Raw genomic sequence first — 25922 nt, 5'->3', positions numbered from 1 at the left:
CAAAATATTTTGACTTCTTTTATCTTGCGGCGGCTTTTTGCCGATAATTTAATTACGGCCTTAATGTGTTTGTTCTTGTGTCTTGGTGAAAATTATTTTAATGACCGCCCACAGGATATTTAAAGGTGGCAACGGGAAACCTTCGCATTTGCACCTTTCATTGAAGATTCCACGGATATACACATACACTCGGGCTTCTTCTCCGAAAATTGTCATACAAAACGGATTACAATTGAACCGAGTTCCGAATGCCAACATTATTTGTCCGGTCCTTTAGCTCAAAGAAAATCTGTGAAATGCCTTAAAAGGGCTTATATGGACACAATGGGTATCGACAATGGTAGAACATGCATGTGCGTCTTGTGTGCCTTTTATTATGATCCTATGGAGCTGTCAATGAACTGTCAACAGTTTGTATGCCATTGATGGAATACTAACCTCATTGACCTGGAGACCTCAGGAATGCACTCAAATAGTCTCATATATGTAGGACATTATTAAGTATAGCTCACATCATTATTGTTTTTATTTTTTGTGATTATGTGCTGCTCATGAAGTAGCTGGTTAAATGTAAAATCAAGGTGAAGAAGAATTTTTGTCTATAAAAAGAGCCTTTTCATTACATTTTTCGGTTGTAGCGTACAATTTTGAATTTTTGGCGGTAAAAGGTCAACAGCGTTATGGGTATCTTGGCCCGATTGCAACTACTGATAAGTTCAGCACTTCAGTTGTCTGTTTTAAAAGAAATATTAGCTTTATTTTGTGGGAAACATGCAAGAAAGTGCAAAAAAATACACAAAACACATTTTCAAACAGCTAATTTTGTTGTATTTTTAATAATATTTCAAATATTTTGTCCATTATAGTATCAAAATTTTAGGATAATAGCAATATTTAATTTTTCTTGATATATAAATTTAAAAAAAAAAAACTAGTTAGCCATAAAATAGCTGAACTAGCAACACTGCCTGGCTCGATACAACTACCGATAGCAATTTGAACAGCTGATTGTAGCGTGCACAGGGTGACCGTTGCCGGTATATTTTGTCGACAAATCCGCGGTCACACTGACGTGCACGTTTTAAATTAAAAGCAGACCATTTTCTATTTTATTTGAGGAATTTTGATTCAAAATGCAAACAGAAGGCAATGCAAAACGTAAGCGACCCAAGAAGAAAGGCAATCGCTTCATGCGAAACGCCAAGGGATTTGCCAAGCAGGGTATCTTCGGCCGAGGCACGCACATTGACGATGAGCAGTTCAGCTACTTCATAAACATTCTGGATGCCATGAAAGCTGGCTTCGAGGATGTGGAGGAGCGCGGTGAGTAGATTGTCGTTATTCAGCTTGTCAGTAGCATTACCCATTTACTTCCTGTGCAGTGAACATGGCCAACAATGTGTTTGAGCAGACCAACGATCAGGAGATCCACTTGGCCTCCAATCAAATCGTGTCCAAGGCATTGGAATCGCTTATTGGATTCGTGGACAACGAGCAGCTGGAGCGATACTTCAATAAATTCGGCGAGGGCCTGCGCCCCTTGTGCTCGGATAGATTTGCTTCGCACGTCCTGCAGAAGATGCTTGAAATTGCCTTTTTGCGCGGCCTGGGCAAGGCAGCTGCCCAGGAGGTCAGCGATGGTCCGACCACGACAAAGCGTGCCAAGCCAGATGCCGCACAAATCGAGGAGGAATACAATTTGGAAACTGATTTCAGCGACGACCATCGAGAAAAGTGTCGCCAGTTCGTGCTTCGCATCTCAAAGTTCATGCTGAACAACTTGGAGGACTTCGTGTGGGACACGTGCGCCAGTCACATCATGAGGACGGCGATACTGTGCCTGGTGGGCATGCACGTTCCGAAAATAGCCTTCGAGAAAGGAGGGGCTGAGATGGCCAAGCATCGAAAACTGTATACCGTGCCCGAGGACTGGCATGAGGTGATGAAAGAGTTTCCCCAACGCCTGGAAATGTGGCCCCAGTTCGTGGACTTCCCTTACCAGGAGCACTCGTCTGCCCTATTGGGCGTCATCTGCCTAGCCCTGAGTGTGGCGGACAAGAGCTTGCTAAAGCATTTCGGCAAAAAGATTTTGGTGCAGAGCCTGTTGAAGGCCAACGAAGAGAATGAAGATGCTGAGGAGAAGAAGGAGACAAAAATTGAAATCAAAGACGATGAAGAGGAGGAAAAGCCGACAGAAGAGAAAGAGCAGAGCACGGAGGAGAAGAAGGACGCTCCAGTGCTGCCGAAAGTCTTTCACCATCAGAGCTCCGTCATCCTTCTAGAGACTATTCTGAGCGTGGCGGGTGCCAAGCTGCTGACCCAGCTGTATGCGATGCTGTTCAGTGGCCGCGTCGCTTACCTCGCCAAGCAGCAGCAGACGAACTTTTCTGTGCAGCGACTTCTCCAGCACATTAAAGAGGTGACGGACTTCGAGGGTGTCTTTACAGAGCTTCAGCCCCACGTGGAAGAGCTGCTCAAAATGGGCTACACTGGCGTGGTATCTGCCCTGAGTGCCGCCTGCCTACGTCTGGCCTCCAAACAGGCCCAGATGATAGCCGTCCTACAGAGTTCGCTGCATGTAACCGGGGACAAGGAGAAGGCCAAGCTGTTCTTTAACTGCCTCATCAAACTGAAACCCTCGGAGGTTCTGGCGAGCGATGAGTCGGGATTCGTCCATCTCCATGGCTCGCTTATTGCTCAGCATGTGCTGCAGTTCAACAAACCCATTTTCCTGGTCAACTGCATCCTAGACCTGCCAGCCGCCCAACTGGCCCAGATCTTCAACACGCCCAACGGCTCACACATAGTCGATGCCTTCATGCAGAGCAAGTTCATTGGCGAGAAGTCCCGTGAGCGCCTGATCCGACAGCTAGATGGCTTCTATGTGGACCTGGCCATTACCCGCCACGGATCCCGTGTCCTCGAGCAGTGCTTCAAGGCCTCACAGGAGGCGCAGCAGCTGCGCATAGCCAAGGAGCTCACCGCGAAGACTAACATGCTGAAGGGTTCGCCCTTTGGCCGCCTCATCTACGCAAAGTATCGCCTAGAAACCTACAACCTCTCGCCCACCCAGTGGCAGGCGAGCTTGTCCAAGCAGTTGGATCCAGAGCAGCCGGGGACCAAGCGGAAGCCAGCCAAGACAGCAGCCGAAGCGTTTAAGGATATACTAAGCTAGGACCTTGACTTGTTGAAAAAATAAAATGTAATTCCACACACAGATAATGTGCTAGCCACGACAGCTGATAAGCGGTTGCAGTGCGCGGGGCCAAGCTCAGTTTGATTGCGTCCGCCAAAGCTGAAGCATGTGGCTGCTGCAGGGGCTATTCATTTGCTGTGTGCTGGCCACCACTTGGGCCTTTGCGGACGAGGCCATCTTCGAGGACGAGGATATTTACAACCAGGCCCTGCCGCCAGTGCCACACACGGGAATTACGGCTCCGGGCACCAAGTGGTGCGGGCCAGGCAACACGGCAGCCAACTTCGATGACCTGGGCAGAGAGCGCGAGACGGACAAGTGCTGTCGGGCCCACGACCACTGCGAGGAGATCATCGAGTCGCACAGCACGCTGCACGAGCTGCCTGTCAACACGGATTGGTTTCCCATGTGAGGGCCGCCGCACGCTCAGTGGGGAAAATCGATATGAAGCCGTGATCTTGACTAATTTGCTTTTCTTTCTTTGCAGCCTCAAGTGTACCTGCGAACAAACTTTTATCAACTGCCTTCAGGCGGTCAACAGTCTCACCTCGAATACTTTGGGTCGCATCTATTACGGCAGCCGGAGGAAGTGCTTCGCCAATGGTTACCCCACCACCGGCTGCAAACAGTACCAGGAGGGGACGTTCCGCAAGCGCTGTATTCGCTATAGCGTGGACAAGGGCCTCGGCAAAGATCTGGCAATTCTATGACATGCCATTTTATTCAATCCATCACACGAATGCCTGACATGACCATGAAACAAGCAGTGTCTCTTGTTTCTGATAATGTTAGCTGATAGGTTGCCGAATTACACAGTGCACAGAGCATTACACATGTACATACATTGCTAAGGAAAGATTAAAAACACAAGCTTTCGGAATTGAAGCTAATAGAATTTTGATTTGAATATAATTGTTTATGTACGGATTGTAATCGGAGGCTTATCGCTGGCTAATGTCATAGTTCAATCTTCTGTGCTCTGGACAGCATCCTCCTCGACATGGGTGTAGAAGGCCAGGTCGTAGAATTGCCAGCGTTTCGGCTGTGCTTCATCCACTTTGTAGTTCAGGCAACGCTTCTCGAACATATCCACCTGATTCTCCTGACACGAGACTGTTGGATGGCCATGGGCAAAGCAAACCTCTTTGGTTAGAAAGTAGATGCGGCCCAGCGTCAACGAGTGTCCGTTGCGCAGGGAAGTGAGGCAATTTCGAAAGGCAGATTCGCACGCACAGGAGAAGCTGCAAGCCGAAAGAGAATCAGCCGTTGCTGAGGGGTTTAGCACACAGAACCGAGTGTTGAAGCTTACATGGGGAATACGCCATCATTGCTCAGGCCATAGGCTTCCTGGTGCGGTAATATTTTTTCCTGGCAGTTGTCATGCGACCGACAGCACATGTCCAGCTCTCTTTCGCTGCCCAGATCATCGTAATTGAGCGCTATATTGCCGGGGCCACACCATTTCGTGCCCGGCACAATTATGCCCAGGCCAAGAATCACATCGAAGGCCCCGCCAAGCAACAATGCAGCAGCTGCAAAATGATGAAGGTGCATAGTACACAAAAGTAAGCAGACGACTGACTTGATCAAGGGGGATTTTCGCAGAGAAGAAATTCGTCTGAAATCTGAAACACAGATAACGATTAATAGCCACCAGATCGGCTGTCGAATGTGGCAAATTTCCTTTGAATAGATAATAAATATTTGTTTATTGTATATTTCTGCAGCCACATTAAAGCCACAAAGCAGTAAATACAATCCCCACTAGTCGGCAGACTCATAACTTTTCAGACCTCCCCCGTTGTTGTTGTATCGCTCGAATCTCAGCGGAGATTGAGGAACAGAAAATCCAATAAATGGTTAATAATTTCAAATTTTATTTAAAAATGAATTTAAGTTTTACTCCAAACAACTCTGAGCTAAGGACTGGCTATTCCCAGTGGATCCGGCATAACATTCAAATCCTTGGCCTTCTTGTTCTGCCAATTCGTTACAATATATCGTTCTCATACCGTTAATAAACTTGTATTTTGTTGTATCTGAAATATTTTGAATAATTCGTGTTCCATTGTAATTATGGCTGCACTTGTGGGGATTAACATGCGCTTGTTTTGCAAAGTTTTCAGGGTTTAATCAATGGATTTCATCTTGCACAGATGATTAACTGGTATCATCTTGACCTCGTCGTTTATCTTGCAGACGAGCACGTCGCCTTCCTGCTTGGAGAGTACACGGCCCACCGACTCCCTTTCCTCGCCATAGATCACCTTGAACTCGTCGCCACTGTTGGGCGGCACAGGTGCCAAGTGCTCGCTGACAATGGAGACGCTGCGGTCCTCCTGTCGCAAGAATACAGAGCACACACCATTGGAAACAGTGCGAATGATGCCCGTTTGCCCAACCAGATCGGTGTCGTCGTGCGTATGAATCCGAACTTCGATATCGGTGGTGCACCAGTCGCCCATCGAGGAGTCCAGGCTGGCCCCCGGTGTCTGGGGATTGTACGGAGATTGTGGTATGCCACCGGGCGTGTTTGGTGAATAGGTCGATGGCGATGGGGTGTTCAAGTAGCCAACTGGATACGGGGAGGGAGCAGGACTGGGACTGGGATTGAAGGGGCTGTAGCTCCTATCCGATCCGTATAGAGTGCCCGGCGTTTGGGGGGCGAACTGCGATGTCATCTGATAGCCGGGAGTACTTGGATTGTAGCCGGGACTTGGGCTGGGCTCCTCCAGCGAATAATCGAAATCGTTGTTCCGCGCCGGTGTTGTGTTTGCTGTCGGATCCCAAGCACCGTGCCGTGGCGTCATGCTGCCGTCATGCGATGGCGTCATTGTGCCATAAGGAGTACGCGTATCTGTATCCCAGTTGGGCGTTTGATTGCCCACCAAGGGCGTCTTGGATCCTGCCGCAGTGTAGCTTGGCGTTTGTGCTCCGTAGCCGGGCGTACGTGCTGGCGTCCGTCCATATGTGGAGACGCTTCCCTCCTTGCCGGGCACCCCAACGATGGCAATATGATTCCGATCGACCGATATCGTCTGACACGAAGTATGCAGCTCTACACGAGCCGTGGCCTCAGTGGCGTCCTTAACAATTCCCACGGCACCTGCACAGAGATCACAAAAAGGTCAGAACATAATGATATATGTACATCTAAACACAGAGTATTACCTTTATAGGGTCCGCCACTGATCTTGATGGTTTTGCCCAAAATTTCCCGGTCACGAGTCACACGGAAACCGCCCCTACCGCCGCGCGCCCCACCACGGGCACCGCCTCGTCCGCCAGACGGATGCATGGGCGATTGAATACGCGGTGACATGAAGCCGAGACCGCCCATCGAACCGGCAGGATTAACGTTGGTCTTGCTGCCTCCGGCCAGCTGCAAGTGCCGTGTCTTGCACACAAATATGCCGCCGTTCTCCGTATACATGCGGCAATGCAGGAACGCCAAACTGCGATACAAGTGCTTGATTTCTCCGGAACGTCCCTGCGTATTATTATTCAATTAATATTGCTAGGAAAAATAGATTCAACGAATGCGAATGTACTCACAGCATGAGGACCCTCCATAACCTTCACAATGTCGCGGCGACGAATCTGATTTTGGTCAGCATCCAAGGCCACAGTATTGCGGTTCTCTCGTCGCTTGTGCAAAGCTGTTGGCTTGCATTCAATGCACTTTCCATTCATGCCCAGCACATGAAAGTTCTCCCGCTCCAAGCGCACAATAACGCCCACATTCTGAGAACTGTATTCAAACAATTTGGGTAAACATTACGCAAACTAAATAGTGCACAATAGACTCACTCAAGCTGCACCAGATCGCCCCATTGGAACTGGCCCAGACAGTCCACGCCTGTGGCCACATCGGAGCAGAGCTGCAGGTCCCGTGGCAAGACCTCCAATTCGTGATTGGTCAAATCAGAGACGAGTACCACTCGCAAGGGCTCCACACGGATAATGAGACCAGTTTCGCCCTCATAGCGACCTGCCAGCACCCTGGCATGGTCTCCAGTTTTAAAGTACTTGCGCAGCTCGCTGGCTTTGAAAATTAAAGGATCCTAAACAAGAAAATTCATTATTAAGTGGTGTAGAGTGGTGTACAGGGAATCGCATTGCAAACCTTTAGATCCTGATGCTTGGGCATAACCGTGATCATGGTGCCGTCAATGGCCACAATCTTCGCCTGCAAGTTCTCCAAGTCTCCCACGCAAACCTCAACATTGTCCCCCATCGAGAACGAGTGAGTCGAAGTCGGGTCATCCTTGACATTGCCCAAAAGTTCCAGATTCACCTCTGTTTGCAGATACGCGGTGTTATTATGTGACAAAGTACGTGGGATGTTTGGTATTTATTACCTTCCGGTGATTCTTCGAAGCGCTCTAACTCAGCTAAGGTGGGCTTTACGCCGTCCGATAGAATGGCTGACATGGTGAAGTTCTTGTAGAGGAAGCCCTTTCGCGAATACCGATTACCCTCGAAGAGTAGGAAGTCACCATCTGAGTGAACCTCACCACCAATAGCCCTGGAAAATAAAGTCCGTTATAGGGATTCGAATGGCTATGGGATTGACTGTACCTCACGGCCTCTGGATCAAAGGGTTTTGCAACTGGACGCCGTTTCTTCTTGCGCTTGCCATCGTCCGTTTCCTGTCAGAGGTTAATTAGGATTAGGTTTGTTCCAATGTTAGCCATTTGGATATTAATTACCGTTGCTGTTGTCCTCAAAGCACCGCGCATTCGTGTATAGTCGATACGGGGTAGAAGTTTCAGATGAACCTGATTTTGGGCCAGATCGACGTAGTCCACCTGCGCAATATCGTCCTTGTAGAGGCCTCGCTTGAGGCGCACCCACTGCTTGACCTTGAGGCCGACCTGCTCCTTGACCACCTTCAAGACATCCGTCATTTCCTTGATGGGCACCATCTCCTGCTTCCATTTGCCCATCCGAAGATTACCCACATTATCTATGGCTGTTTTGACGTGAGTCTGCTTGTAGGCTTCCAGATAAATGTATCCCTTGACGCCCTCGGGTGCGATAATCGATTTGATTTGGATTGGGTCGTCCGTATTGAGGTATGTCAAGAACTTTCGCATCAGCAGCAACGCTGTGGCCTTCTCCTCTCCAATGCGGCACTTGACCATCCATAAATTGGGATCCCTGTGCGGATTCAAAGTAAAGTAGAAGTAATGGCCAGAGAACATCCTTTTCAACTCACTTGATGCCAGGCAATAGGGTCTGCTGGGTGATCTCATCAGACATCTCTTCCCCGCCATCGCCAAAGTGACGTTTTGCAATGGATTCGTCGGCATATTTCTTTCTCAGGTACTCTTCGATCTCATCTTCCTTTTGAGTGCTGCATTAGAGTACGAATATTAATTTTAATTGTGATTCTATCCCTGTGGTATGTGATTTTGCGATTACTTACTCCCATAGGTTTGTACCGCGACGCCTTATTTCTATGTCCCTGGCCGTTGGTCCGAGTTCATCAATCTCGTTCCCAACAATTCCAATCTCATTGGCACCTTCCTCCCATTCGTCATCCTCGTCGACCTTTTGATGGTGCGAGCAGATTCAAAGATTAGGCTACAAATTGGATTGGAAAAGCATTTGCATACAAACCTCGTCGTCCACCTCTGCCTCGTCTATGATGAAGCCTCCAAAACGTTCCTTTTTCTTTTTCTTTCGCGGATGATCGTCATTCTCTTCCTCCTCGTACTCCTCCGAGTCAATATCTTCGCCAGGAGGCTCCTCCTCTTCCTCGCCCGATTCTTCGCTTTTGGGTTGGTTTCCACGACGCTGCGGAGAGTCGGACCCAGAGCCCGAGTGAGCCGATCGGGATCTTGAACGTGAAGATCTGGACATCGACCTTGATCGGGACCTCGAACGCTGGCCAGACTTGGATCTGACGCTGCGCTGCGACTTGTTTGATATCGATCCATCTTCTGAACCACTGTCCGACATATTGCTGACTTCGGAGTCTGACATTCTAATTAAATCTGTAAACGTGTGCGACTGCAGGCAAGCGCATCACGAAAAATACATTTAAAACACATCGTTAGGATCTGAATGTTGAATCATTGGATAGTGGTGCACCGTGGCAAGCGACAAACATGAACTTACTGTAGGTTTTTTTGTTTTTTTAGTATCTGCGCCCGAAAATTTAATAAAAGCAAATTTTTTTTCCAATTTTATGCCACGCTCAGTGTGACCGCGGATTTATCTATACGCTCTGACCCTTGGAAATATACCTAATATACCGTTTATATACTGATGGAGAAACGAACTTAACCCCCCTTAAGTTAAAGCGCGGAAAATAATACTGTTTGTAAATTCTCCTTGTAGCTCTTTAAAAAAATATATTTCCTCGATATCTTTCACCATTCATCTGTTAAAACTCTTCAAGTTTCATAAAAAGTTTTAGGGTGACCGTTTACGGTGTATTATATAGTTTTCGGTATATAGTAGATGGTGGGCCAGCACTGTAGGGCTTGAACATTCTCAGGTCACACTGGTTGTCTGGTCTGCCAAAAATTCACAAATTGGAATTTTCAAGATGCCCAACGAAGATGTCGAACTGGCCGCAGGTAACAATGGTAACAGTGGCGTAGCTCCAAGAGCCGCATCAAGCAACGAAATGCTGCCAGCGGAGAACATTCAGAAAGGAAACAACGCTGGGAGCGCCAGTGCGAGTGGCAGCAACGGATCAGACACTCCCCCGCCCGCCCACGAAGTTAAAAACAACGACGACGACCCAGAGGACGAGAACGATGAGGAGCTCCTGGAGCGCATGCGTGGTGATGCTGTGGGTGAGACAATGTACAGCAGGCGCTTTATACTGCAGACGCTGCTGAAGCTCAGCCAGCAGGAGGCGGGGTCGCTGGGGCGGGAGTTGGAGGATGATTTGTGCAAGGTGTGGGACATGTCCGTGTCGCCGGAGGTGGTGACTCTCTTGTTGGAAAACGATGCCATCGAGCTGCTCATGTACGCCATCTCTGGAAGCGAAGATATGCGCCTGTATGAGATACTAATCGGTCTGCTGGGCAACATGTGTGCTCAGGCTGAGTGCGTGGAGCTGTTGACGGCTAATGCGGAGTGGATCGAGACGCTCCTCAAGCTGGCCACCTGCATGGACACCTGCATGCTGATCCAACTGATGCGCGTCTATCAGTACATCATGGTACATGTGACGAGCGGCAAGGAGCAGTTTGGGATTGACTGGTACGTCTGCTTCGCCGCCTTCGATGGCTCGGCCAGGAATCTAGGCTTCATTCTGCAGCAGTCGGTAAGCGATGACCTCCTTACGGCTGCCCTGAAAGCCGTCAATGCTGTGCTGGCCAGCTGTGCCTTGGTCGAGGAGGAAAATGCCAACTCTACAGTCAAGTTGAAGCCCTTTGCGGAGGTTTTCCTGGTGCAGGAGCTCTGTGATGGCGTGAACAATTCGTTTTTGCGCCTCATGCGCGATGATCAGGCCAAGTTCGCTGATGAAGTCGGAGCGGAGGATGATGGCCAGTGCCAGGCCGTCGAAGCAGACACCGCAGAGGACGCTGATGTCGGCTACGTGTCGTTTTCACCCCATATAACCTGTGATGTGGAGATTATACAAACCTACCTCAACATTTGCACTATTCTTGTTCAACTGCCTGAAGCCCAGGCATCTATGGATGTCTACGCTCCCAGCATCATAAGCTGCTTGACGCGTATTCTGAAATTCCTTCTGCAGCCTCTGCAGCTCCTTCCATTGGGCGAACGCCAAGAAGAGTATCTCGAAGATCTGGCTCATATTTGCAGTGTAAGACGAAATCTCATATCCTGTCAATCCTGTAAAGCTAATCAATTGCCTCCATTCCAGCGGCTAAATTATTTCTATCAAAAAGATGCATTCGAAAATCTGCTAGAAGTGTGGTCAAGACTCAGACGGCACATAGAAAACTTCAAAGAAGGCGACAATGACTTTGAGGACGAGGAGGATGAAGCTCCCAGGGAGCTGTATGTGGAGAATTCCTCAAAGCTGCTGAGGCTACTCGCCTGCATGCTTGTCAAGGCAAAAAATACGGAGGACATACAGAATCTGCAAGACATTGATGCCAACAAAACCAAACTCTTTATTTCGGCTCTAATGGCTGAGCAGGATGTGCTCTTCTCGAAGGCCCACGAGCGCCTGAGCGACGTTTTAGATAAGAAATCGGGCCAAGCCTAAGAGATATCCCTTCTTAATAGGGAAAACAAAAAGAAAGGACTGATATTTTAGCTTACAGCACAATATATTCGTAACTTAATGAGTCGCGTCTTTATTTAATTTAGATTTTCAGTGGCCATATCCTGAAGCTTCTGTCGCATCATGTCACTCCAGGATTGCTTGCCTAGACGAACGCCTTTTTCCCCAGTGCTTTTCACTATCAGTCGCTGATGCTGATTCTCGTTGCTGAGTGAAAATGTGCTCTTGTCTTCGCTCAGTGCATGTGCCACATGCTCTAGCTCGTCGTCTAACCTGACCTCGGAGGCTGTTACTTCAATGTTCAACTCCTTTTCAATGCTTTCTGATATGTGGATGACGGCATCGTTTTCCAAATTATCAGCCTGAATCCTGCACTGTCCTATCAGCTCGGAAAGCTGCAGATTTAAGTTGCCTCCTTTGGTGTCCACCTGAAGATTGCCGTGGACTCCAGCTGCAATTAGCGTGTGAAATAGGTGTTGGAATTGGCAATTGCTTCATTTTACTCACTCATATTGAGCTCGGCCGACTGATGGACATGCACTTCACTAGTCTTGTGGACGTTTCTTAGTTCCAGTCGACCGGTGTCGGTTTGAAATTTCGATTTCTCCACGTAGCAACAGTCTGTAATAATGTTGCCTGCCTTGGTAGAGCACTTTAGGCTGTCTCCTTGCAGCTTGTCCAACTCGATATTCTGAAAAGTGGAAAATAAATGTGGTTAATGCGCCTAACCGAATCAGTTCTGACTTACACCATTGTGCGTTTCAATTTCGGTGGATTTTCCCAGCAAAGTACCCTCGCAGGTGATGTTACCATTCTCACTGTATAGAGAAATGTTTGTGGCCCGCACATTCTTGGTAACAATTGCACCTTCCGCCTTGACCTGAAGACACTCGCTCTGTATGCCCTCAACGCTTACATTGGCCCCTCCGACTATGAACACGTCTGACCGCACAGGAATTTGGAGGTGGCACTCAAATCGTGAAGGTTTCTCCGCCGTCTTCTTTACCTCAACATTAACGATTTTTTCATCGTCGGATATGTTGACATCTAATGTAACTTTTGTGTTCTTGGGCTTGTAGCCGTGCAGTTGCGCTATAAAGACATTACCACTTGTGTATTGGTGTACATCGGCACACTTAACTCGCACTATCAGATCGGATACCACATTAATCCTGGCAAACGGGTTTACATAACGGAATATCTCCTCGTGCACAACTTGCTTTGGGACGGTGACGGCCATTTGTGGTTTGATCTGTGACTTGGACTTCTTGGCGTAGTACCGGAGGTGGTGACGAATTTGTGGTATCCAAACCCGTGGCAGAAAAAACATTATATTGCCAGGTCAGACACAAGAGTTGTTTTGTTTACTTTTTGACTTGATATCTGTCAGCTGTGGTGTCCACCGCTTACCAGCACTTGTTTTGCGTTTTAAATTTGTAGTGCCAGGGGATTCTCTCTCTTCATCGTTGTGGGGATATACATATCCTCTCGCAACATCGGGATTTTCATCGCAATAGTGTCGCCTACGTTCCTCTACAAAACATATATGTTTTTTTAACGTTTCACGTCGATTTGCGTTAGGCAGCACTATCTTATCTGCTATCGATTTCCCGCAGTAGCTAGCCAACACTGCAGAAGTCCAATTGGAATTTTTCAGTGTAGTCGACTTTTTTCGGTGCGCATTAGAAAATCGTGTAACTAGCCAGTTTCATAGAAAAAATATCCGAAAAATGTCCGGAAAAGATAGGTTACCGATTTTCCCGTCCCGTGGTGCTCAGATGTTGATGAAGGCACGTCTGGCGGGCGCACAAAAGGGCCATGGACTCCTGAAAAAGAAGGCTGATGCCCTGCAGATGCGTTTTCGCATGATTTTGGGCAAAATCATAGAGACCAAGACCCTAATGGGCGAAGTTATGAAAGAAGCCGCCTTTTCGCTGGCCGAGGCCAAGTTCACGTCGGGTGATATCAACCAGGTGGTGCTCCAGAATGTGACCAAAGCGCAAATAAAGATTCGCACCAAGAAGGACAACGTAGCTGGTGTCACGCTGCCCGTTTTTGAGTCATACACGGATGGCGCCGATACCTACGAACTGGCTGGTCTGGCCCGTGGTGGTCAGCAGCTGGCCAAGTTGAAGAAGAACTACCAGAGCGCTGTGAAGCTCCTCGTCGAGCTGGCCTCGCTGCAAACGTCATTCGTCACGCTGGACGAGGTCATCAAGATCACCAATCGCCGTGTGAACGCCATCGAGCACGTCATTATCCCTCGCATTGAACGCACCCTGGCCTACATCATCTCCGAGCTGGACGAGCTGGAGCGTGAGGAGTTCTATCGCCTCAAGAAAATCCAGGACAAGAAGCGCGAGGCACGCATCAAGAATGACGCCAGAAAGGCGGAGCTACTGAAGCAGGGCATTGATGTACGCCAACAAGTCAATATTCTCGATGAGGGCGACGATGATGTGCTCTTCTAAGTATTATCCGATCTGTGTGTATATTCCAGCAATATTATTGTTAAACTATTGTTCTGTTCCATTTCGCAATTCGCAAAAAGCAAACCACAAACTAATGTATGTAGTCTATTCCAATAAGAAAAATGTATGTATTCCATTTTTGTAGTGCAGTGTCAGAGCTGCGCCAATCCTGCATTAAAGTTTTGTTGTTCCATAGAACGTATTATGTGTGTTGTGTTGCCATTCCTGTAATTTGAGCATCAAAATAAAGGATTTTAAGTTGGAAAAAAAGTCATCTGACTTGTTTTATACAACAATAGCAGCAACAATGCAAGGCCTGTGACGCGGTCACATGACTGCAAACATATGTCTGATTGGGAACAGTGTTGAGCAGCGCTACGCGCAGTTAATCAGCTGCTTGTGTGACGTAGATAGTTTGTTTTATTTGCACGCGTCTGGCTGAATATTTGCGCAATTTATTCATTTAAAAATGACCAACTTCGAGTTCCAGGCTGTAGTTTTGGCCGCCGGTCGAGGCACGCGTCTGCCCGAAGTGCTCGGCGATGCGCCCAAGTGCCTGCTGCCGGTGGGACCCTTTCCGCTGTTGTGGTATCCACTGAATATGCTGCAACAACACAACTTTTCCGGTAATTGCAATTACTCAGAAATTTAGACTTATATTGAACTATTGTTTGATCTACAGAGGTTATTGTGGTGGTTCTGGAGCAGGAGAAGCTGGAAATTCAACTGGCCCTAGAGAACACGCCCCTAAAACTAAAAGTCGACTATGCCACAATTCCCAACGACAGTGATTTTGGCACAGCGGACAGCCTGCGCTACATATACGATAAAATCAAATCGGACTTTCTGGTTGTGAGCTGCGACATTGTCAGCAACGTGAGCCTTTACCCGCTGATCAACAAGTTCCGCGAACATGACGCCGCGCTGGCGCTCCTTCTGTTCAAGAGCGGCTTCGAGTCGGATGTGGTCATGCCGGGGCCAAAGACCAAGCACAAGCCGGAGCGCGATGTGATTGGGGTTCATTCGGCTACCCAACGTCTGGCCTTTCTGACCGCTGCCAGCGACTGCGAGGAGACACTCAACATCCAGAGGCATTTACTGAAGAACAAGGGACAGCTGGATGTCTACAGCCGTCTGTTGGATGCCCACATCTATGTGCTGAAGAAGTGGGTCATCAACTATCTACACAGGGTACTTACAGCAGAGTTCTGCCAGAGGGATACATTCTAATCTGAGACTTCATATTATTGCAGAAGGAAAATATCTCAACGTTCAAGGGAGAGTTCCTGCCGCATCTCATCAAGAAGCAGCATGCCAAGCGGCCTTCCAAGGCTGTTCAGGATACGACATCTGAGGTGGGACTGGCCACCAAGCTCGAGGACCATATTCTACATGTAAGGATTTCAATTTCAAAATTGTCAATTCCCAAATAATTCATCCAATACAAATATTTTGTTTAGTATGTCCCACACACGGCTCTGGATCAGAAAATCACGCAGACGTCGCTGTTCAATCAATCTCTGTCGCATGTTCCCTATCACGGCGACGTGGTGCGCTGCTATGCCGTCCAGGCCCCCAAGGATGCCATCGGAGTGCGGGTGAACAGCACGCTCAGTTTTCTGGCCATCAACCGAAAGTTGGCCAGCATCTGGAACGAGCTGTGTGGCGAAACGCATCCGCTGATCGCGCCCGGGGCTCTGGTTAAGTCCACGCAAACGAAGGAAATCATAGCGGCCGACAATGCCAAGCTGTCGGAGAAGACCTCCCTGAACTACAGTGTTTTCGGACCCAATTGTGTCATCAATCCGAAGAACATTGTGAGCAACTCGCTCGTCATGTCGAACGCCATTGTGGAGGAGGGCTGCAACATAGACAACTGCATCGTGGGGCATCGGGCGCACGTGAAGAGTGGCTCTGTGCTGAAGAACTGCATCATCGGCCCCAACTACGTGGTGGACGAGGGCACCAGCAGCCAGGCGATGCATCTGTCCAACGCCGACCAGTACATGGAGATAGACATACAGTGAGCAGCTAACTTAAATGTGGCTTCCTTTATTAACGAATTGAGTTAGAAGGCGGATTCTTCTAGCAGGACATTAAATATTACAAGTAGGTACACAAAACTCGCGCTATGAATTTGGAGCTGACAAGGGGAGGCCGTCGCATGCCGTTTGAGCTCTTCCCCCCCTGCCAGCAGAGACAGAGAGCAGGAGCGGGAGCACAGCTTAAAGCTAAAAGAGTTGACCCCAAAACTGCAGGGCACTGCGGGGGTAGGGAGAAATGTACACAATTGGTGGATTCCAAGGGGTAATGGGAATGGAAAGGGTAGGGGTGGGCCTGTGCCTGGGGGCGTGGGCGTGGAACGACAAGACTGTTTGCTCACTCCTCACTTCCTGCGCTCGTAGAGGTACTCATCCTCGTAGTACCTGGGCGTTGTGGCAATAAACACCTGCGGCCTGCGCTGCTGCAGCGAGATATTAATCTCCTCGGGCGTGCGGAAGACCTGCTGATGCTGATGCTGCTGTTGCAGATGCTGCAGCTGTGGAGCGGCAGTGAAGAAGCGGTACGGCGCCGGCGTTACGGTGGGCGCCAATGTCTGGGGTCGCTGCTGGTGCAACTGCAATTGGGGCTGGTGCAGCTGATGCAACTGCAATTGTGGCTGGATGGTGGTCGTGGGCTGGGGTTTGCGGTAGGCCAGGGTGGTCGGCTGCGGTTGTGGCTGGTGGCGGATCTGTTGCTGCTGCTGCTGCTGCTGCTGTTGCGGCTGCTGATACTGGACGCGAACTTGAGGCTGTGGCTGATGCTGAACCTGGGGCTGCTGATAGGCGACCACTTGACGATGTTGCAGCTGCTGTTGGGGCTGCTGCTGCTGTTGCTGATGGTGCTGCTGTTGCTGCTGTTGCTGCTGCTGATGCTGTATACGGGGCCTGGGCGCTGCGGGCAACTCCTCCTCCTCGTCGTCGTAGCGCTCGTGCTCATAGTAGTTCTCGGGGAAGTAGCGCTCCGAGTAGCGAAGCGTCACATTGGGCTTGCTCTGGTGCTCCTGCAGGTTGATGGGCTTGTACAGGTAGTCGTTGACGATGTGGTACTTGGAGGACTGCTTGCAGATGTTGTCGTGCGAGGGTGGCATGCAGATCAGGTGTATCTGGTGGAAGGTGAAGCCCTCTGGGCAGATCCACGAGTGCTTCTGGCTCTCCTGGCAGTAATGGAACACCTCGCAGCTCAGCGACTCGTCCGCGTAGTAGCTGAAACAGGAATATAATGAGCAACGCTTCGTGGGAGCGGCCAGTGGGAAGGGCTTACCCAGAGTTCCTGTCCGTGCAGCTGAAGGTTGACTTGCTCAGCAGCGTGGAAAGACGGTCGGGCTCCTCGATCTCCTCCTCCTCCTCCTCGCTCTCCTCGCTCAGCGGCTTCTTGAGCTGCTGCTTCAGGTAGTTGCTCTGCTGCTTGGCATTCCGATTGATGTACACCTGGCGCGGTGCCTCCTCCTGGTCCTCCTCGCTGTACTCGTACTGCTGCCGCTGCTGCTGCTGCTGCTGCGGTTGCTGCCTGTAGGCGAGATGCGTCTGGGCTTGCGTCTCGAAGTCATCCTCCTCCTCGCCGCCGCTGGCGCTCACGTCCAGCGAACGGGCCGAGAAACCCTTCGGCTGAGCTGTGGTGGCCGTGGCCGATGGTGCTCCCGTGGCGGCTCCATTCACGCTGGCCCACAGGCCGGTGGCAACCGCCAGGACTAGTAGCAGGGCTGTGTGTGTGCTGCAAGAGAAACAGAGCCATTAAATGAGTCAATCCCAAGTCATTCCGCCACTTTATGATATGGGAAACTCTGTGGCAAGCAGACAATCAAGAAAGAAGACCCACAAAAAACGCGGGAAAATATTTTTGCGAACCTTTTTTCTCTCGACTTGCAGATGCCGCCAAATTGCAACCAAAGAAGACAGCCGCCGCCGCCGAAGCCGCCGCAACCCCATCGGATCGTCATCGGCATCGTCAGCGAGGCCCAGCGACCAGTTATGCAAGACCAGACCAGGCCAGGCCAGGCCAGAAAACTTGTTATAAGGTAACAGCAAGTCGCAGTCCCTGTCCCGTACCACATCCCCCCATGAAGATGCCACCACAGAGGCTGAGAAGCCTGAGAAGCCAGCAAGGAAAGTTTGGCTTTGGGAATCATAGAAGATGGAATACACTTGGCGAAAGCTGTCCCCATGGCTGCACCGAAAGTTGCAACGGAAGAGACTGGCATTTGGAGAGTAGCGCGGACGGCAAGGCCTAGGCCTCCCCGTGTGAGGTTCATCCTGCGGAGCGATGATCCCTGATATAGCTGATGTACCCTCTTCCAGGGAGTACAATAAAGACGCTCAACTTGCCATTTAATCGAGACCCACTCGCACACACACACACACACGGATCACAGACAGCTTTGGCTGAATGTCAACTGCTACTCATACGCATAATCTGAACGAGGCATTCCTGCCCGATGGACGGTGGCCGGTGGACTGTAGCTGGTCAGTCCAATTAGCTAACGTTACGTGCCCGTGCCCGTGCCCGTACCCGTACCCGTGCCCGTGCCCGTGCCTGCCTCTAATTGAGGCCGTAACTTGGAAAGCCAAAGTAACAGTCACAAATAGCTGAGCAAAGTGAAATAAGTGTGGCAATAAAAGCAAAAGTCTGAGCCAAACTTTTACTTTTCCTGCCAATCGAATGTCTCGAATGACTCGCTGGCTCGCTGGCTCGCTGGCTCTGACTTTGAATCTCTGCATCTCCATAGCGCTTAATTGGGGCAAGTTAATAAAGTTTTGACCTGCATGGAGGGCTGAAAAGTGTTCGATGTGCAGCCAAGATCGAGTTTTCAAGCTGCGCCGCTGCCAATTTGTCAGCTCGCCTCTCTGGCTTGCTGCAGTTTCATTCGCAGTTGCAGTGCCACTGGGAATGGATGGGATGCACCTTTGAACTTTAGGCAGCCTCTGGCTGAAGATGCGCAGGCTGCCACCGCTTGTTGCATTGTCACTGTCAACGAACCTTTTGCGAAATGTGCCTGGGAATCGCCAGAGACGGCGCTTTCTTCTCGCACCTGCCCCACATGCAAAGAGCACTCCATCTATGCCAGACAGCCAGACAGCCAGCCAGTCAGCCAGCCAGCAATTCCCGATCATTCCGCCTATGGCTGCTGCTGCTGCTGCTGCTGCTGCTGCTCTACATGTGGCCACACTGCTCAGCACTCTCACTGGCAATCGCAGTCGTAATATAATCTGGCGTTGCATGGCCAGTCCAGCCAGTCTGTCTGCCATAAATGGTGCATTAGTTGCATGTCTCGGGATCTGACTCTAGCTCTAGCTCTAGCTCCAGATGGAGACTTTATCGTACTGCCATTACATCACATCCCAGCCAAGCGGCAGAGGCGATGCGTTGATGGTTTTCTTTCCCCTCCCGCCCCCCTGCTAGACCACCTTTCAGCCACTTCTGGCATAAGACCACAAGACAGGCAGAGAGTTGGTTTCGTTATACATGTACGAGTACACGGGACCGACTTGATTTTGCTCTCTGACGCAGACTTTTCTTGCGTAGGAATTGGGTGCTGTTTCTGTATCTCTTACGAGCCTCGAGCCGCCTCTATATTTGCTTTTGATTTCCTTAAATGTTGGGTGTGCGTCATGTTAGACGGACTTTTTTGGGGTGACATAAGCGCAACTCTTACAACAGACAGACTTTCGAGCCACTTTCCAGCCAGAGCCACCTGCATTTTAATGAGTTTGTTTGGTAATTATCCTAGAGATTTGGCAAGGCAACAGACTTGCATCCAAATGGCAGATTCCTGTTCTTCTTCCCTTCTGGTATACATATGTAATCCAGCTCTCAGCTCAGCTCAGCTCTTTTAAGCATGTAATTTGCTTACCTTAACCAGTCGAGTGGAGTCGAGTTCGTTGCTCAAGTCTTTTGTTTTCACTGCCTTCAAGCAGGGAAGGGAAGGCATGGGATGGAATGGAATGGAATGGGAGGCATGTGAGCTATTTTATCTGAGAGCTTAATTAAACGCAAGCTCGTTAACAGCCTGAAGCCATTAAACTGTGTGAGTGTGAGTGTGTGTGTTGTGTGTGTGTGTGTGAAACATGAAAACCCACAAATAAATTATGTACATTGCACTGCTTTAATTTCTCGTTTTTTTTTTTTCACTTTTTCTCAACTTAAGTTTTTTTTGTAACAAATTAAACTCTGCTAATGTGCGTGCAGTTAGGCGGGGAGTGGTGGTGGGGCGGAGGTGCCGTGTATTGTATTTTTAATGTGCTGGAAATTTACGTTTGGCTGCTTTCGGGGGCATCTAAATAATGTGCTCCATAATTGTTTGTGGCAATGGATTTTATGTTTCTTTTCGCTCCAACTCCAACTCCACTCCATCCACTCCCCTTCGTCTTCGTTTATCTTTTAATGTTTCGTTAATAATTTTGACAAATTTGTTACCGTTTTGGGGGGCTGACCTTCGTCAGGGCTGGACAGCCTTAAGGGGGTGCCATTTGGATTCCATCCAAAATAAAAGTGAAAAGTTCGAGCCAAGGGCCAATCCATGATTGATCCAAACACACCCCAAAAAACAAAAATAAATAATTGCGTGCCTTGGGGCTGCCTTTGGATACACTGCAGCCACATACTACGATCCTATGATACTCCCTATGGTCATCCTATGTTGGGTGACTCACTGAGGCTGCTCCTGTCAGCATCTGGCCAGAATCATGATAGCCTCGATGGCTAATAGCCAAAAGCGCTGACCAGAAGGCCGCTGCTGTCGAGTGGGGGTGTGGCAGAGTGGCAGAGTGGCGTGGCATGGCGTAGCGTAGCATGGGCACACGCTTGGGCAATTGCGCATTTCTGTGCGTAACTGTAATTCCAAACGCTGACATATTGCGTATACGCCCCGTGCATTTGATACAATTGCCGCTCATATTCGCAGTGGCTTATATAAGCGCATGCGTATGAGTAATCCACACGACTTTTAGAAAGGACAAGTCCCGTCCCCCCGATTATGTGAGGCAATTTATTGCAGAGATTGTGATCTAGCTCTGTCTCTCTTTCTCTCTCTCTCTCTCTCGCTGTCTCTGTCTCTCTTTCTCTCTGTCTCTGTGCAGAGGCGTGACCAGGTCCAATCGATTCCTAATCGATTGATCTACTTCAGCTGTGAGTAAGTCAGTCCGTTGGTCCGACAGTTGCCCGGCCTGGACATCAGATTGCCACAAAAGCAAACACAAATTTTTGGCCATAAACTCTCCCTGCCCGATTAGGTAATGGGGCTTATGCTTATCCCCACACAACCCCCCCCCCTGGGGTAGTATTGTGGAGCCGCAGCTGCCACTGCCAGCGTCGCGTCTACTGACGGGTACTTGGCTGTCTGAATGAACTGTCAGTGCCACAGGCGGCCAAGAGACCAACAAAAACAAAAACTCCCACGCCAACACAGAGACGGAGGCAGAGGCATAGGCAGAAGCAGAGGCAGAAGCAGAGGCAGAAGCAGAGGCAGAGGCAGACTTGGGCAGACATTGGAGGTGGAAAACCCAGAGACACGCTCCAAGTACGAGTCGCGTATTGTATCTGCCTCTGTTGCAGTTGCATTTGTCTGCTTCTCGTATGTTGCTCGGTTTTGAAATCTTTCAAAAGAATATTTCGTGGTTGCCAAGCGACACAAAACTGGGCTGAGAGAACCTCAGAGACCCAAAGACCCAAACACAGAGACTCCGACAGAAGTCAAACAATACCAAAATGTTAATTATTGGTTGAGGTTGCGGCACGAATTTGTGGGTCTGGTCTGCAGGGCCCAGTCCAGGTCCAGGTCCAGGCTCGGTTGCCTCATATTCATTGTGTGTGGGGGTCTCTGGGGTAGTCCCTCTGCACACTGAGTCCATCCTGGGGGACGGTGGGATTTTGAGATGTGACACCATTCACATGCCCATCCACCATCCATTGTTGTCTACTGGGGGGAAAATTTTTTTTCTTTAATTAAAATGAATATAAATAACATTCAATGGTCGTGAATGTGATTCACAAAACTTTGCCAGCTAACATGTTGTTGGACATGGAAAAAAAAAAAAAAAATATTGAAGAAGAGGGGAAAATAGAATGGATATCTGTTTTGAAAACCTGAAGCCCGGAAGGTTGTGGTCATTTGTGAGTGCTTCTAATAATGCAACCAATGTTTAAAGTACAAATATTATGTTATGTTTTTCAGAAGCGGTTCGGTACATTTTGGGAGAAGGATCCCAGAAACAACGAGGCGTTTTTTAAGGAAAGTTTTAGGATGGAGAGACCTGCTTTCTCTGTTGGTTACTCGCTTGGAGTGCTACGGAAGAAGGACACAAACTGCCGAGCTGCAACCTCTGGAGAGCGTACGCCATACTTTATACTTTGGGATCTTCTTCTGAGAAGAGTGTTTTTCGGAGTGTCAGCCAACAGCGTCTGCAATATCCTGCATGATTTTGCAGAGCATTCATCAACGAATTCTTAGAAGGTCACAAAAACTATCTCACTTCAGAGAAAATTGACGAGTGTGTCCAAGCATTTGAAGAAATTGGGTTCCTCAGTGCCTGGTGCAATTGGTAATAATGCAATAAAATCATCCATAATTATGTATATACATATATGTATATTTTATCACTTAATTTTTATGTTAGATGGTGTCACATCGATCACCTGCAGCTGATATTTGATTTTTTTGCGGCTTTGTGGATGGTTATTTTGTTTTATTTTTATATTTGCCTGTCTGTCATTGTTTACATTTTCGTAGTGACTCGATTTTTGTTGTGATATGGTTGTTGACATGAAAAATGCTGAAACGTGGGGAACATCCCAGATGGTGGTGGTCTGGGGGGGGGCCACAGGGGGGTGGTGGTGGCCCCAGGGAGACTATAAGGGGGCTAAGGGAGCTAAGGGGGCGTAGCACTTACTGCATTCTGTGGCAGACGTCTCGTGGTATCCAAATAATGTGCTTCCTGTGGCAATATCCTCGGGTGGGGGGGCTGGGTGGACACGAAACACTGCGCACTCACTTCTCGTTCACTCGATGGTCTGTGGGAGTTCTTGGGGGTCTTGTCTATTTAACACTGAGTCGCACTTGGGTAAATGTCTTGTGCAGCACTTTTCCTGCTGCTGCTAACGGTTCGGTTCGGTTCGCTCGTCTAGCTCAAACAACTAAATGAATGACTTTCTTTGGCTGGTTAATGTTTTATACCAAAAAGTCGCCGCCACACTCGAAGCCGAAGCAGCCGCCCAAGAGCATATTTCTCTCTCTACTATGTCTCTCTCTCTCTCTCTCTCTCTCTCGTGTCCGACTGCTGCCTTGAGCTCTCTGTCTCTCCTCACTCTCTGTTTACGAATGAACTGGAGGGTAAGGTATGTTTTTGTGTGTCTTTTTTCTGTTGCTATTTGTTGACTTGTAGAATGGGGAGAGGGATTAGCTGCACTGTCTTACCCTTCGACTAATATACCTTGCTCACTGCCAGGTTTTCCCTCTCTCTCTTCCACCCTCTCTTGCTGGCAAAGAGTGGCTCAAAAATTGTATTCGAATTGAAAAATTTGAGTGGAATTTCCTACGCCTTCAAGTTCGTTCGCCGAAGAGTCTTTTGTTTTGGTGGGTGGGCTGCTGCTATGTAGAACTGTGTGTCTGTGTCTGTGTCTGTGTCTGCTTCTGCTCCTGTCTATTAGTCATAATCGAATTTAGATTACTCATGCTGAGATCTTTAACTAACTGCAAGCAACATTTGGAATTGGATGGCCTGGCCCTACTATGTGGCTGCCACTCGTAGAAGCTGCCTTGGCTGTACGTAGTGTAATTAACATTTTCGCCGCTGATTTTCTCAGCCTTCGCAGCGTATTTTGCATGTTTGCTATTTCCATTTTCAATACAACGCCAGATACGAAACGATACGATACGATACGATGCGATGCGATGCCAAGTAAATGAAAATAAAAATCATTTGCGCCGGTTTCTGCAACGAGGCTGCAACGATGCTGCGCGATGCGATGCGATGCTCCCACAACGCTGAGGCGGCGATGAGGCGCAGACCACAAGAAACCTGTGCGGCAACTCATCCATCGAATGAAATGCTAAAAGCTAACCAAGGCACACAGCTCACAGCTCACAGATACACACCGATACTCGCACACGGATGCATTTGTTTAGCTAATATGAATTAATTTACAATACTGCAAACGCCTACAAGTGGGGGGAGGGGGCAGCGAGATGGGGATGGGATGCTGACTGACGCCTTCGTCTGTTGAACTTTTGCGTTTCTGTGCCGTTGCCGACGATGCTGCTGTTGCTGCTGTTGCACTTGTATCTGCATCTCTGCCTCTCGTATCTGAATCTGTATCTGCCTCGTTTTTCGGCGGGCAGCATTCAAGCATTGCAACTGCTTGCCGTTCAATGTCTGGACACTGACCGCACTGCACTGACCATTATCTCTACATAAATATACATATATACATTTCAAATATATACATATATATATATATACATATATATATTTGTAGATTTGGCAATGCATGCAAAGAAGCGTAACGCAAAGAAAGTGCAACTTGTTGTTTACTCTGCTTGTGGCTGCTGTTTTGGAAAAGTGTTTGGCGGGAGCCACCCCCCCCCCCCCAATCCCCTTCTCCCGTGTTGAAGTGTTGAAGTGACTTGCTCTGGCCGCCAGGTGATATAACAAGTTCACATAATTTTCTGGCTTTTCTTTTTGGTTTTTGGTTTTTATTTTGTTTTCTGTTTCTGTTGCTCCACCCCATCGTCATATTACACATTTTGCAGCTGCCGCGGCAAACAACTTCACGACTCTGATGGATAATTGCAGGCGGCGACGGCGACGGCGGCGCTAATCACAATCGTTCCTCCCTTTCTCAGGCGGCGGCGGGTGCCTCAATTATAATGCATAATTAATAAAAATGTTTTGCTGGATTAGTCAGCGCAACCGAGCCAAAATAAACCCTCCAGCCCAGCCCAGCCCCGCCCCGCCCATCTGTAGATTTTGCTGGCAAATGTCTCTCCAATGTCGCTGACGACTCTTACTATTATTGCCCCCCTCCCCATAATAACACAGGTAAAAATTCATTACACGAACTAACTGGCTAACTGACTAACTGGCCGACCATTATGCAAAGTCCAAGTCCATTCCGATCCACGCCAGAGCCATGCCAAAGCCATTGCAGTGGCCCATGCGGCACGTTTCGAGGAAGTTGATTGTCACAAAGGCCTCTCTCATAATCATAACTGTGCCCCATCGACAGCATTAACAAGCAGCGCGACGGTCAGGTTCATTGGGGGAAATTATAGGCATTGGCAGACACAGCCACAGCCACAGAGACAGAGACAGAGACAGCCAAAGCCAAACTGGACAAAAACTAAACCTCAAATTGCACTACAACTATTTTATCTCTGCGTCCCGTCCATTTCCTTTCTTGAGCTACCCGCAAATTTCTCCCAGTGTGGCAACAGTTTTAGCTGCAATTGCAATTGAGAATTGGTCAGCTTGCACCACTCATGGACTGGACTCTGATCCGCCAAAGAAATCAAAAGAAAATGAAATGAAATGAAATGAAATGAAATGAAATAAAATAAAATAAAAGAGTCAGACAAGGGAATGGGAATGGCAATGGAGAAATGTTTCCCATCCACTACGGTCCCCCTCTTTTGTTTATTAACTAATTAGCCCTAATGCTTAATGCTCCACATATTTTGCGTCTGGCAGTGCGTAAGCGTAAGCGTAAGCGCCATGTTATGTCAGGGTTTTCCCTCGTGCCGAACTCTCAATCTGCGCATTTCGCAAGAATATTGCAAGCCCCCTCCCGGCTACGGCTAGCATCTTGATGGATGAAAAAGCGAAAGTAAGTCTGAGTCTCAGCTGTCTGGTCTGGCCTCTGATCCGCTAAGCTAACGTTCTAATGGGCCACGTCACTCCACGCCACACCACGCCACACCACTCCACTTGGGCTTTGAAGTTCAAGGCCGCGTGAGCTCGAAGAGTGGCGAATCGAGATTAATTACAAGTTCTCTGGGCGTTGT

General features: G+C 48.8%; 9 protein-coding genes across 9 annotated transcripts; 5 read left to right on the top strand and 4 right to left on the bottom strand.

Moving 5' to 3' along the window:
- The first annotated feature begins 930 nt into the window (after positions 1–930).
- On the top strand, positions 931–3230 carry LOC111074957 (nucleolar protein 9). The gene is made up of 2 exons (XM_022367978.2): positions 931–1323; positions 1383–3230. Exons 1-2 carry the CDS (start codon positions 1134–1136, stop codon positions 3173–3175), a joined length of 1983 nt encoding a protein of 660 aa, XP_022223670.2. The 5' UTR covers positions 931–1133; the 3' UTR covers positions 3176–3230.
- Positions 3231–3269: 39 nt separating this feature from the next.
- Positions 3270–4091, top strand: LOC111074964 (phospholipase A2). Its single transcript, XM_022367987.2, has 2 exons — positions 3270–3604; positions 3684–4091. The coding sequence occupies exons 1-2, from the start codon at positions 3303–3305 to the stop codon at positions 3904–3906; spliced, it is 525 nt and encodes a 174-aa protein (XP_022223679.2). The 5' UTR covers positions 3270–3302; the 3' UTR covers positions 3907–4091.
- LOC111074963 (phospholipase A2) lies at positions 4065–4970 on the bottom strand. Its single transcript, XM_022367986.2, has 2 exons — positions 4506–4970; positions 4065–4437 (listed from the first exon to the last, which is right to left on the bottom strand). The coding sequence occupies exons 1-2, from the start codon at positions 4748–4750 to the stop codon at positions 4161–4163; spliced, it is 522 nt and encodes a 173-aa protein (XP_022223678.2). The 5' UTR covers positions 4751–4970; the 3' UTR covers positions 4065–4160.
- Positions 4971–5055: 85 nt separating this feature from the next.
- Positions 5056–9372, bottom strand: LOC111074956 (transcription elongation factor SPT5). Its single transcript, XM_022367977.2, has 12 exons — positions 9323–9372; positions 8822–9214; positions 8628–8752; positions 8418–8555; positions 7909–8359; positions 7778–7848; positions 7558–7724; positions 7323–7495; positions 7007–7260; positions 6752–6947; positions 6368–6686; positions 5056–6302 (listed from the first exon to the last, which is right to left on the bottom strand). Exons 2-12 carry the CDS (start codon positions 9185–9187, stop codon positions 5326–5328), a joined length of 3237 nt encoding a protein of 1078 aa, XP_022223669.1. The 5' UTR covers positions 9188–9214; positions 9323–9372; the 3' UTR covers positions 5056–5325.
- A 306-nt stretch (positions 9373–9678) lies between these two features.
- Positions 9679–11478, top strand: LOC111074960. Its single transcript, XM_022367983.2, has 2 exons — positions 9679–10991; positions 11052–11478. Exons 1-2 carry the CDS (start codon positions 9756–9758, stop codon positions 11397–11399), a joined length of 1584 nt encoding a protein of 527 aa, XP_022223675.2. The 5' UTR covers positions 9679–9755; the 3' UTR covers positions 11400–11478.
- LOC111074961 lies at positions 11285–12961 on the bottom strand. Its single transcript, XM_022367984.2, has 3 exons — positions 12166–12961; positions 11925–12108; positions 11285–11868 (listed from the first exon to the last, which is right to left on the bottom strand). Exons 1-3 carry the CDS (start codon positions 12745–12747, stop codon positions 11495–11497), a joined length of 1140 nt encoding a protein of 379 aa, XP_022223676.2. The 5' UTR covers positions 12748–12961; the 3' UTR covers positions 11285–11494.
- An 84-nt stretch (positions 12962–13045) lies between these two features.
- LOC111074962 (V-type proton ATPase subunit D 1) lies at positions 13046–14086 on the top strand. Its single transcript, XM_022367985.2, has one exon. It carries the CDS (start codon positions 13148–13150, stop codon positions 13886–13888), a length of 741 nt encoding a protein of 246 aa, XP_022223677.1. The 5' UTR covers positions 13046–13147; the 3' UTR covers positions 13889–14086.
- Positions 14087–14273: 187 nt separating this feature from the next.
- On the top strand, positions 14274–16011 carry LOC111074959 (translation initiation factor eIF-2B subunit gamma). The gene is made up of 4 exons (XM_022367982.2): positions 14274–14514; positions 14571–15079; positions 15142–15282; positions 15349–16011. Exons 1-4 carry the CDS (start codon positions 14358–14360, stop codon positions 15913–15915), a joined length of 1374 nt encoding a protein of 457 aa, XP_022223674.2. The 5' UTR covers positions 14274–14357; the 3' UTR covers positions 15916–16011.
- LOC111074958 (mediator of RNA polymerase II transcription subunit 15) lies at positions 15915–23070 on the bottom strand. Its single transcript, XM_022367981.2, has 3 exons — positions 22813–23070; positions 17192–17641; positions 15915–17133 (listed from the first exon to the last, which is right to left on the bottom strand). The coding sequence occupies exons 1-3, from the start codon at positions 22815–22817 to the stop codon at positions 16275–16277; spliced, it is 1314 nt and encodes a 437-aa protein (XP_022223673.2). The 5' UTR covers positions 22818–23070; the 3' UTR covers positions 15915–16274.
- Positions 23071–25922: the final 2852 nt, after the last annotated feature.

Source organism: Drosophila obscura, unplaced genomic scaffold (genome assembly GCF_018151105.1).
Source record: "Drosophila obscura isolate BZ-5 IFL unplaced genomic scaffold, ASM1815110v1 contig_186, whole genome shotgun sequence".
In the NCBI taxonomy this organism is placed as follows: Eukaryota; Metazoa; Arthropoda; class Insecta; order Diptera; family Drosophilidae; genus Drosophila; species Drosophila obscura.
This window is presented reverse-complemented; position numbering and strand designations above follow the sequence as displayed.

What these genes read in the sequence shown, in the direction of transcription:
- LOC111074957 (XM_022367978.2), top strand. Translation starts at nt 1,134, where the DNA reads ATGCAAACAGAAGGCAATGCAAAACGTAAGCGACCCAAGAAGAAAGGC. An exon ending in CGAGGATGTGGAGGAGCGCG is followed by an intron (nt 1,324 to 1,382) that starts GTGAGTAGATTG and finishes CTTCCTGTGCAG; the next exon opens with TGAACATGGCCAACAATGTG.
- LOC111074964 (XM_022367987.2), top strand. Translation starts at nt 3,303, where the DNA reads ATGTGGCTGCTGCAGGGGCTATTCATTTGCTGTGTGCTGGCCACCACT. An exon ending in AACACGGATTGGTTTCCCAT is followed by an intron (nt 3,605 to 3,683) that starts GTGAGGGCCGCC and finishes CTTTCTTTGCAG; the next exon opens with CCTCAAGTGTACCTGCGAAC.
- LOC111074963 (XM_022367986.2), bottom strand. Translation starts at nt 4,750, where the DNA reads ATGCACCTTCATCATTTTGCAGCTGCTGCATTGTTGCTTGGCGGGGCC. An exon ending in AATGATGGCGTATTCCCCAT is followed by an intron (nt 4,438 to 4,505) that starts GTAAGCTTCAAC and finishes TTCGGCTTGCAG; the next exon opens with CTTCTCCTGTGCGTGCGAAT.
- LOC111074956 (XM_022367977.2), bottom strand. Translation starts at nt 9,187, where the DNA reads ATGTCAGACTCCGAAGTCAGCAATATGTCGGACAGTGGTTCAGAAGAT. An exon ending in AGGCAGAGGTGGACGACGAG is followed by an intron (nt 8,753 to 8,821) that starts GTTTGTATGCAA and finishes CACCATCAAAAG; the next exon opens with GTCGACGAGGATGACGAATG. An exon ending in CTTCGAAGAATCACCGGAAG is followed by an intron (nt 7,496 to 7,557) that starts GTAATAAATACC and finishes ATCTGCAAACAG; the next exon opens with AGGTGAATCTGGAACTTTTG.
- LOC111074960 (XM_022367983.2), top strand. Translation starts at nt 9,756, where the DNA reads ATGCCCAACGAAGATGTCGAACTGGCCGCAGGTAACAATGGTAACAGT. An exon ending in ATCTGGCTCATATTTGCAGT is followed by an intron (nt 10,992 to 11,051) that starts GTAAGACGAAAT and finishes CCTCCATTCCAG; the next exon opens with CGGCTAAATTATTTCTATCA.
- LOC111074961 (XM_022367984.2), bottom strand. Translation starts at nt 12,747, where the DNA reads ATGTTTTTTCTGCCACGGGTTTGGATACCACAAATTCGTCACCACCTC. An exon ending in AAATTGAAACGCACAATGGT is followed by an intron (nt 12,109 to 12,165) that starts GTAAGTCAGAAC and finishes TCCACTTTTCAG; the next exon opens with AATATCGAGTTGGACAAGCT. An exon ending in GTCGGCCGAGCTCAATATGA is followed by an intron (nt 11,869 to 11,924) that starts GTGAGTAAAATG and finishes CGCTAATTGCAG; the next exon opens with CTGGAGTCCACGGCAATCTT.
- LOC111074962 (XM_022367985.2), top strand. Translation starts at nt 13,148, where the DNA reads ATGTCCGGAAAAGATAGGTTACCGATTTTCCCGTCCCGTGGTGCTCAG.
- LOC111074959 (XM_022367982.2), top strand. Translation starts at nt 14,358, where the DNA reads ATGACCAACTTCGAGTTCCAGGCTGTAGTTTTGGCCGCCGGTCGAGGC. An exon ending in GCAACAACACAACTTTTCCG is followed by an intron (nt 14,515 to 14,570) that starts GTAATTGCAATT and finishes TTTGATCTACAG; the next exon opens with AGGTTATTGTGGTGGTTCTG. An exon ending in TCGAGGACCATATTCTACAT is followed by an intron (nt 15,283 to 15,348) that starts GTAAGGATTTCA and finishes TATTTTGTTTAG; the next exon opens with TATGTCCCACACACGGCTCT.
- LOC111074958 (XM_022367981.2), bottom strand. An exon ending in TGCACGGACAGGAACTCTGG is followed by an intron (nt 17,134 to 17,191) that starts GTAAGCCCTTCC and finishes TTCCTGTTTCAG; the next exon opens with CTACTACGCGGACGAGTCGC.